Source organism: Trachymyrmex septentrionalis, unplaced genomic scaffold, assembly GCF_001594115.1.
Source record: "Trachymyrmex septentrionalis isolate Tsep2-gDNA-1 unplaced genomic scaffold, Tsep1.0 scaffold114, whole genome shotgun sequence".
Taxonomy (NCBI): domain Eukaryota; kingdom Metazoa; phylum Arthropoda; class Insecta; order Hymenoptera; family Formicidae; genus Trachymyrmex; species Trachymyrmex septentrionalis.
Window position 1 is genome coordinate 1,084,535 of NW_017304269.1, and position 11,286 is coordinate 1,095,820.

General features: G+C 29.7%; 2 protein-coding genes across 2 annotated transcripts; one reads left to right on the plus strand and one right to left on the minus strand.

Moving 5' to 3' along the window:
* Positions 1-1,811: 1,811 nt before the first annotated feature.
* On the minus strand, positions 1,812-7,353 carry LOC108753721 (A-kinase anchor protein 17A). The gene is made up of 8 exons (XM_018495582.1): positions 7,160-7,353; positions 5,608-5,813; positions 4,726-5,148; positions 4,339-4,487; positions 3,694-3,901; positions 3,432-3,590; positions 3,114-3,261; positions 1,812-2,971 (listed from the first exon to the last, which is right to left on the minus strand). Exons 1-8 carry the CDS (start codon positions 7,329-7,331, stop codon positions 1,926-1,928), a joined length of 2,511 nt encoding a protein of 836 aa, XP_018351084.1. The 5' UTR covers positions 7,332-7,353; the 3' UTR covers positions 1,812-1,925.
* A 120-nt stretch (positions 7,354-7,473) lies between these two features.
* LOC108753091 lies at positions 7,474-7,868 on the plus strand. Its single transcript, XM_018494433.1, has 2 exons — positions 7,474-7,716; positions 7,786-7,868. Exons 1-2 carry the CDS (start codon positions 7,488-7,490, stop codon positions 7,866-7,868), a joined length of 312 nt encoding a protein of 103 aa, XP_018349935.1. The 5' UTR covers positions 7,474-7,487.
* Positions 7,869-11,286: the final 3,418 nt, after the last annotated feature.

Consider the following 11,286-nt stretch of genomic DNA (forward strand, 5'->3'; position numbering starts at 1 on the left):
AAGGAGAGAAAATATACGAACGCCATGGCACTAAACGACCGATTAAATTGCGAATCCCGCGTTAAAAATAGGGCCCGGTCGATACTCTTTAAAAACTAGCGTTAATCACGAAGCTGATCGATCATTATTAACGAAGGACGGAACGCGCGTATGTAAACTATTACGATGTCTATGAACCAACGCGTTTTCATGCCGAGAACAAATAAATTTGCAAGTCAGAAGGATTGTGTTTTGAATCTTTATTATTATTTCCTGATTTCCTCCTCCTTTCATAATTAATTCCTGCGTCATAGTTTACTATTAACAACGAAAAGAAAGAAAAAATGAATAAAAAAGATTAAAAATTTGATAACGTAGTAATTAGATTGTAGAATAAATCTAACATATTCTTTATCACTTACAGAATTAATATATATATGTATATGAATAATTGTATGTGTTCCGGAATTTATAGAGATCTCTTCTTGCGAATGTTCTCAGGATGTTGAATAATTTTTCAATGAACAACGAGCGATGGAAAAGGTGATGACCTTGATCCTCTTTGAGGATCAAGGTCAATATTAAGATCATTTGAGTAATAGAAATCACTCTTAATCATTTTTATATATTTACTTGTGAAAATGATGAAAATTAACCCAAGGAACTATCATGTGTAATAAAAATGTCACAAATCATCATGTTACTAAGGATTAAACATCTTAAAAAATCAATAACAAAATGTGTAAAAGACAAATTTATTTTTTTTTTATTTATGAAAACATTAATATTATCATCTTCAAATATATCTTCCCACTTAAGAAGAATAAATCAAACAAGGAAAACGTAAATCAAGGAAATGCTTAATAAAAATAATGCAGTATATTTGTATTGTAATAAGCCGTATTTGTTTGTTTTATATGTCTATGTACGTGTCTTCGGTTTTCTTGTGTGTTAAATTGAATACCTTCTATTCTGATATTATTTCTTTATTTAAAGACACTCCCCTTTTTTGTCCAATTTATATTATTGCAATTTCAATAATAGTACGAAATATAATTGATTCGCAAGATTTTTATATACAAGATGATTCTAGTAACTAAGCCAAATTACAGTTTTTTTTGAAAGATAAAAAAATTATAGAGAAGATTCTATTTACTATGATCTATCGTTCCATGATATTTTTTCAAATAAATGCATTTGTATGTTATAATAGTATATTTAAGTACTTAAATAAAATTGATATGAAATAAATAGCAAGTATATTTCCGATTATCTTAATACTTATCTTATTTTTTTATATATTTTTATATATAGAATAATAAGAAATGATTTACACTAAAAAAAGTAGTCCATTTACAAAGAGACGTATATAGTTGAATCTTAATTACCCTAGCTTAGTTATTGATAGAATCATTTTGTATATGTGTAAGTAGTTCGAATGCGAATCGAATAGAATTGAGACTCATCAAGATATAATACCAATAAGTATAGTTTTGTCTTTCAAAGTTTAAGAAATCTTGCAATTTAATTGGAATGCAATACATAATAAACAGAACTTTTCTTCAACAAGTTATTCTATTTTTTTACATACTTCGATACGTTAATGTTGACTATTGATTATCCTATCTCCATTATTAATTATTTTGAATTAATGTTTTTAGAGATTTTCATTCAATTCATTTTGTCATATAAGTAAACGTAGAACAAAAACATTTTAAAAGTTTAATTTAAATACAAAAATATACAGAAAAACCGCATCATAACATAATTATTTACACATTATATACAAGAAGAAAGTTCTATCTACATTTTGTAATTAGAGAAACTTTAAGTATTCGCACTGTGTAGCAAGTATACTAAAAGTATACTAAAAGTATGATTATTTTTTGTATAATTGTATGTTTAATGTTTCTTCTTGACATGCTTTAACGAAATCAAGTGCCAAATTAATTCGTTTCTGCGCTTAGCATTTCCACTGTCTTTGCTGTTTCTTCTTGAATAAGTTTTTCAGAATCCTTGCTCACGTCTTGTTCGTTAACATTATTTGCAGAAGCAGCTCTTGACCAAGAGCAACTTCTACGACCTGGTGACTTTGGCAAAGACCAAGAACTACTGCGTGATCTTCGTCTGGGTGATGTGGGTCGTGATTTCGCTCGTGTAACTTTTACAATAGAAGACGATCTCTTGCCACGCTTGCTTCTGTAACGATTTCTGCTGCGAGACTTGGAGCGACTTCTAGATCGTGAATTTCGTCTGGATCTAGAAGGACGCGTTCTGGAACTTGATTTGGATCTACTGCACGATTTGTTATTCTTGTGCCTCGTCTTAGAGTTAGATCTAGACTTTGTTTTTCTTCTCGAGCAAGATCTACTTCCCGATTTTCGGCGACTACGCGATCTAGAGCGATTTCTAGACCGAGACTTCGGTCGACGCGATCGCGATTTTGATTTGCGCGATTGTGATCTTGATCTGCGCGATTGTGATCTCGATCTGCGCAATCGCGACCTTGATCTGCGTGATCGTGATCTTGATCTATGTGATCTCGATCTGGATCTTGACTTCGACCTTTGACGACTCTTGGAACGCGAATCGCTGCGTCTTCTACTATGCGATCTAGAGATACTTCTAGATTTTCTCCTAGAACCCAATCTAGTTCTCGTTCTTGAGATAGATCTACTTGTTGATTTTTGGCGGTTACGTATTTTCGATTTTTGTTGCTTCGAATCTCGCTCGACTAGATGTGTAAAATATTCGTAATATTGCCCGTTATACAAATAAGGATTTGTTAGCGTATAGTTCATCTCATATCGTGGAACAAATCCTCGGCCTCTGCCCACAGGTAACATGGGATGATGAAGTGACATCGCAGAATATCCTGGCGACCGCATCATCTGTCTTCTCGCATATCTCGGCATCCTCATTGCTTGGAATGATGCCATCGATGGTAACACCGACATCGAATCAGAATACTCATAAGGAAGATTTCCTGCACCTGTATATACATACATATACATGTATATAATTATATAAATATAAAATATTTTTTATACATTGTAGAATAAAAGTAATAAAATATAATATTTTATATATATACATAATTAAAGTATCAAATATTTTATATAGCCAAAAATTACCTGTAGACGAAGTTGCACCATCGTTTTTTATCAAGACACTCTTGAGTTTTTTCTTACTTGTCTCTTTATCTGATTCTTCTTCAGTTGTGCTGTCTGAAACAGAGTTATCGCCCTTTTTCCGTTTTTTCTGCGTTTTCTTTCGCTTTTTCTGTAAACAATAATAATATCATTAAATGCTAATTCTTAAAAATTATTTAGTCGTAATAACCATTTTTATATTAAGATTTTTATCACAAAATTATCTCAAAAATACGTCCTTAAAATATAATTCGGTAGTTATGAGACACCCTGTATAATGGACCTGAAATAGTTAAATACCTTTTTCTTTTTTTCTTTCTTCATTGTTTTCTTAATTTGCTTTTCCTTATTCTTATCGTTTTCCGAATCTACTTTCTTTTCATTTGTTTGATTGTTTTTCTTTTCACCCTTCTTTTCCATGTTCTGATCCAGCTTAATCTCTTTTTTCTCCACTTTTGTCTATAATTAATAAAATATGTTATCAGTATTCACAAAATTAATTTTGTTTCATTCAACCTTAAAAAGAGATTTTATGTATATTGCATATTTTTTTATTATCTACCTTTATTCTATCAAATAGTTCATCTAATAAACGTATGCTTTCCAACTGCCGTTGAGCTTTTATCAACTTTTGTTCTTCTCTTGCAATCTTCATAGAAACTTTATCCTCTTCTTGCTTACGAAACTTCGTAAGGGCCTTTCGTTTTCGTTTTTCTTCCCGGTTTCGTTGTCGATTTACTTTCGCCATCGAATCTGCCTCCTCCTTTTTTCTAAGGTCAAAACAAAAATAATTTTATATTGCAAATAATATATTATACAGTATTTACATAATATAATAAATATTAAATAATATTCAAGCTTGTATGTGTAAAACAAATGTAAAAGATTACAAAGAAACGAGCAATAAAGCTAAAAATTTTGGTTTAATGTAAAGCCTATTTTAGACGATCCATAATTTGCAACTAAATTCGGAATATAATTCTATTTATAATTTTATATGTCGTATAACGTAGAGAATATTTAAAGTAAAATACATATAGAACAGATATATAACTTAAAAATCAATGGAATGGGTTCCATATTGTACCTAAACTACAGAATCCGATTGTTTGCCGCGTCCTGTTTGCAGAAGCCATTAGTCTTTGTAACCTTCCATATTTATTTTACGAAATATATCTTAGTTTTTTTTTGTTATTAGAACGCTTACCTTTGTTCCTCTTGCCGTTTTTTTTCTGCTTCCTCTCTCTTCCGCATTTTCTCCGCTGCTAAATTATCCTGTGCTATTAAACGTTTTCTCTCGAAGTCACGGTGCGATATCGAATTGTCACTCAAATGTTTGGTCTTGTCAAAATCAACCTATACGGAATTAGTTACACATCAAAAGACATTCGATTAGATAATCTTTCCTCTTTTATTCTACTTATTTTTCAAAATAATTTACCGTATATACCATTGTAATCATTATAATAAAAATGTTACGTTAACCCCACTTTATAATTAATAAAATTTTGGAAAATAGATTACAATTAATTACATTAGTATTAATACAGAAAGTATTGATATCGCAATAGATATATTTTCTATTAAAAATTACTTTTAGTGTTGCGGTTAACGAATTCTGACCATCCTTCTTCAACAGCTTCATGCCGCGCAGAGCGTCCATCGCTCTGACAAAATCCATGTATTCGACATATTGTACATACACGTCGAAAAATATGCCATCTTCGAAGCTGAATTTATGAATGTTATTACCGAGCCGCATTCTGGATCTGTAGGAATCCGCAGCGGGCACGTCAACTTTCCTCAATGCGCCCCATTTTTTAAAGATCTTTGTAATGAGTGACTCACTCGGTACATTTGTATTATCTTCGGTAAACCACTTAACCGGTAGACCAGTAATATGAATGGTGTCCGGTCTTTCGCCGGCCTTTAACTCATTCATATGTTTTGCATCTCTAAAATAGGAGTTCCAGCTATGTCTAGTTGGGAAATCATCCTTCGCCTCGGCCGCGCGGACCTAAATGTTGAAGTCAAGCATTAACTGACAATTTCGTTTTTATACAATAAGTTAGTTATCATTATATAAATAAATCAAATAAGAAGGGCCAAAAATAATCTTAGTGCCTAATAATACACATAAAATTTAAATACACCTAGTTATTATAATATATAAATGCGTCGATTACTGTCAAATTTGAAATGTATTTAAAATTTACATGTGAATATTATCGGGCGTCAAAATCTAGCCTCAACTATATTTGACTGTTTTTTACTTATTTCCTATTTTATAGTCAATATTTGTCTTAAAGATTATTATCTTCGTTGATACTAAAAAAAATATCTTTTGTTTGTTTTTTAAACCTTACATGCATATTATTATTGTTCGTTATTAATTAACTCCAATAAAACTCAAGTTACAAATTTCACTGCGCTTAATTGAAAATGTATAGCGCGATGAAACTTGGCTGTGTTTTACCTTGAGAACATTGGAGAAGCCGGACAGATTCAACTGTTGCAAATCCAACCTGGCCAGCACTCTTGACAACCTGCACCGGTCCCGCAGGTCGCCCTCCAGCCGGATGAATTCCAAGGTGCTCTTGGCCACTTTCAGGGATGCAAATTCGTCCGGCAGTATAAGCGCGCGTATCTTCTCCATTACCTCCCATGTCGATATAGTTTTGCCTGTTTATAGCGCAGTTAACAGTCTGTAAGAAGCTATCTTTACTAAAAGCTGTTAGAAGTGCTCGTGGCATCGCACGGATCACTTGGGATCATGGTTTTTCTTCCAACAGATGCTACGTTATTCTCCTGTCATTCTCCACTAGAGACCATCGATGGCATAAACATATAATTGTGATAGATTCTTTATGGTATGATTTGGTTTAGTTGCGACAATTTTGTCTCTCAAAAAAAAATATTATAAATTAGTTAAAATAATAGATTACTAATAAACGATATTATCAAGATAAATGATTATCATCACTTAAGTAAATGCTGACAAAAATAATGAAATGCTGAAATAATAAGGATATAAAAATATATTTGGAATTAATATCAGATATAAATTAAAATTAAAGACATAAATGATGTCAGTATTTAATTAAAAATATATATGTAATATATTAAAGTATATTAAAATTAAAATATACAAAATGATAAAAATTAAAACTTAAAGAATTAAAATTCATAAAGTGCATATTATTTTCATAATAAAAACACATTGCAATTTCAACATTAATATCAAAATAATATGATAATTCTAATTTCTTATGATATTAATGTAATTATAAAAAGAAAAAAAAGTTTGTTTTCTAGAAACTTATTATCATAATACAGTCTTTTTATTTAATTAATTTTTAAAATTATAAAGAAAAACATTAATATCGTGAACAGCCCTAATTTTATTAATATAAATTATTCCGTAAAGTATTCTAATAATAAGTAATAAACAGAAAAATGTTCTATTTCATTTTTTCTAAATACATGTTAGCACTATAGATAAAAAATATACAATTCATGTTTATTGAGATTGTTATTCCAAAACTAAGTATAATAAATTATTAATTTTAATATTTTATTATCATAAAAATTTTAAGATGCATGATCAAAAAAAGAAAATTAGAGCTAAAGCATAGTTGATAAAATGTAAACATCAGTTTAAATACTTGTTCGAGTTCTGTCGGCTTGACTCCTATTGTCTAATTTATATTTTTTCTTCTCTGCTTATTATTTCATGTTTAGATCATGATACGAATTTTGTGCAATTTTAATGCTACAATATACAGTTCCAAATCAATCACAACACGATATTCAATATTATGGTATAGAAAATGATGAAAAAAAAGCTAAAATTTGAATAAGAATTGAAGTTTCATAAACTCTGTGCATTCTTATGATAAAAATGTATGTGTAAATTGCAATACCAATTTGAAAAAGAAGAGAGAAGGGAACAAAAGGCAGAGAGAAGAGAGTCAAGGTCCATCCTCCACAGAGGAGGCCACTGATACTGATGACGATGTTGTTTTTACCTGGAGTCTTCAGTTGGGGCAGACTGACCGACACGTTAACTTTGGCAAGCGGTTTCAGATAAAGCGCGTGCGACGGATACAACGGTACAATGTCGCTCAGATCCCTACAGCTTCGAAATCGGTTAGCAACCTCGCTACTGGGAGTTTCACCTACCTGCTTATTGTCGCTCATCGCCAGTTAAAAAAAGCTAACTGTAGCTAAGATTTACAATTTAATTTTGCCCGGAATGATTTCTCACTCTCTATCTATCTTACGCTTGGACGTCTCTTACGATAAGCTGGCGGGATGAGAACAACTCAGTAGAGAGGTTACGAAGATCTTCGCGGGATGATGCTGGGCTCTGCTGCTACTCTACTGCGGCACTATAGTGTGGATTACTATACGCGACCACGCCACTCGAAAAATCGCGGATGCCCGAGCGAATGGACGAAAACGATGGTCTTCGTGAACGATCTTCGGTGCATATGCATCAGCATCAGTGCGCATCATTCGCGATTCCAACTATTCTTTCATTTATATGCCGGCACTGATGAGAAGCATTTTGAGAGAAAAAGACGTAAGACATATCGTACGTACACTACTCGCGACGACTAATCGAAAATGCTATTTAGAAGTTTTATTTTAGAATCGTACCGACACTTCCGACAATTCCCGACCGTTTTTCTTAATAACAGTGTCGCCAACATTGCTAAATATATACCGAATTGAAGTGGGAAGTCCGATCCATCATGGAAATATACAAAGATGTGTTCTTGCGCAGCGTTTTCCAACAGCCAATAGAAAGTTGCATCCAGCGCGTCGTCCATATTGTGGTGGTTAATTTGAATCACATTTGAACGACAACTATTTTTGATTCTAATGATCTCGATCACGCTTAACGTCTCCAAAGCCGCGATTTCGTAATTGTTTTGTAATATCTGTATAAGTAAGATATGTTTAAGGGAATTATGTTTGTAGTGAATATGCTTTTGTAATTCAAATAAAATATATTATACTTTTGAAAATTATAATTTTATTCCTTACAATATAAAACCCGAATTCTGTTTTAATTCTGTTTTAATTGGTCATATATGTTAATTAAAATAAATTTAAACCTTGAAACATGTTTATTATATATATAACCAAAACCATATTGTATTTTATTTTAAAAATAGATTAGATCTTACAATTTAACTAATCTCTATTAAATTCAGCTTCATATCTCATCACCTGACTTCTTATAAGATCGTACAGAAATCGTATACAAAACACATAATAAGAAAATGCACAAGCTAACAATAATTTGAGCTTTAGATATACAAGTATTTGTAACAAAGATTATTATAATTTGCCATATAGAAGATAACATAATTATAGTTGATTTAGGTATAAGTATATGATCTCAATTCCAATATACAGAATATAACATAATGATATATTAAAATAGCTCAGAAGTAATTAAAAATAACATAAAGTAATAACATAAAGTAATTTACCATAAAATGACAAGACACTAAATGTATGCATGCGTGCGTACGTGTACACGAAATATTTTAATTTTTCAACATTTTCAATTAAAAATTAATTTAATATGTATAGTACTATGCAAATGTACAAAAGAACTTTCTGGATTAAAAACGAAGATTTGAATTTGACTTATACACGAAAATTTGTTAATAAACTATACACGTATGTGAAACATTCCACGTCAATCCGCGGACACTTTTGAAACATCGTTTTTATTATTTTTTTTTTGTCGCTCATGCGAACATTCTAATTATTATATTGTTAAAATCGTTAGTCGTACAAAAAAAAACGTAAGAGATCGACTTTAACAATCTTAAATTGTTCTGTTGATAGAAGATCTTTAAAATCGGTGTCTTGCATTTTTTTTGTACGGCTAATGGCTTTGATGATATAACTTCAATGTTCGCATGAGTTTTTTATGAACTTCTGAAACTTACAAGCGTGAATAACTTCGCAAAAAAATCTGAAATTTTTTTCGCGAAACACGTGTCTCATTTTCTTATCTGTAGAATACCAACAAATTTAAAAAATAAAAATAAAAATGATGTTTCGAAGGTGCCTGATTTGACGTGGAAAGTCTCATCTATTGGAAGCATGCTAATAATAGGAGATTGTTATAAATAAAAAGTTTATGTCTCTTGGTAAATTAGAAAAAAACTATATGATCTTTTAATATAATAAAAAACAAATATGCGATATTATATAAAATTTGTCGTGAAATTCAATGCAATTAATTAGAAATTTTACATTTATTTTTTCCATTCTTCTTCTGTTTTTTTAAGGATTAGATATAATAATGTACTTAAAGAAGTATCACACAGATTTAAATTTTTTTCGTATAAACTTATATCTTGCTCTGTGTCGAAAATGAATATTACATCTCTCATACATAAAATGTAAAAAGCATTTAATTCTTTAAGACTCGATTCGTAATATTAATTAATCAAAATCTTAACACATACATATACACAAATGAAAATATAACATTGGTATTAAATGATATTTTCAAATTAATACATTACGGTAGTCTACATTAAAAAAATATCAATTTATTATTTTAATGTATGATCAACAAGGCATATTCGTGCAGCACGCAGCGTTACAAATTAAAATTTTTTTCTCGTCGCATTTTCATTTGTCTGATTTTCATATATTAATTAAAATTTATTTATGCAAATTGTTTTGTTTCCTTTTTTGCTTTATCATCACTTTTTGTTAAGATAATCGATGGAAGATTTGTATTTGTCATCATTGTTCGCTTAGAGGTATGATATTCTTTTTCTAGATCTATAAAAACCTGAATTATTTTAATGAGATGATAATTTGTGTTTAAATGTAGATAGTATATAATAAGAATACCTCCGATGTTTTATACACACACATGTGTAATTGTATAACAAAAAATTTGTACATGTGTAGAATTCCATACCTGGAAATACGAAGAAGAATACATTTTTTGATAATGTAAAATCTAAAATAAAAATATAAGTTGATTAAATCACATTTCATGTGAAACTTAAGAAGAAATTTGGACAGAAATTTGTAATCAGATGTTTGTAATCAGAATTTCATAAATTTCTGACTCATTTTTCTCAAATTTTACAAGAAATTGGATTCTCTATTTTGTCAAAACATCACATTTCATTTCGACAATGTAAAAAATTATTCTCACACAATTATTGACATAAAAACTTGCAATCGCAAATGTTAGTAATTAAAATGTTAGTAATTATACACTAAATGTGTTTCTTCAATTTCCTACTATATATAATACTATTGTAGAAACCTATAATATTGTTATGTTAGCAGAAAAAACTCAGTACACGAATTTTTTATTTAAAGCACGTATATTACTTATGCTAAGCAGACAATAAATGATTCACAGACATACTGCAAAAAAAGAACGTGTATAATTTTCAAGGTAAGCAAAACTTGATCGTATTAAATTTATACATTGACCCAATAGATTACAGAAAACAATTGAGATTATATCTCTGAGCGAAATGACAAATACAAACCTTACATTGAATACCTTAATTTAAATATTAATTGGATGTCAAGATAACGGAGAAGGAAAGAAAGAAATATTTTAACTTACAACGCAGTTTATTTGCACAAACATAGTGCCGTATTAACTCATCACAATAGTAAATTGATATTTATTCTTTTTAATATAAACTTTCACATATCGAAATATATTAATTTGAAAATGTTGTTTAATACCAATGTTACGTTTGAGATATGTATTTAACAACAATTTTCATTTGGATTGACTACCGCAAACCAATGGTATTAAAAATATATGTTTTTTCATTTTATGATATAAGAAATGTTCAAATGATACGTTTTTTCTTAATCAAAGAAACATTCATTTAAGAAAAACTCAAAGATTTTAATTTAAGTTTATTGATAATATATTTGGAAAGTATGTTATCATTTATAATAAATATTTATTAGAACAAAGTTTGACTCGTATTAAAAATTATCGTTTAAACATAAATGATACGTAATTAAATGAACACGTAATCAAATTTTGTAAATATTCACATCAATATGAGACACAAACAACTTCAACAATATCAATATTATATGATATATATATATATATATATATATATAT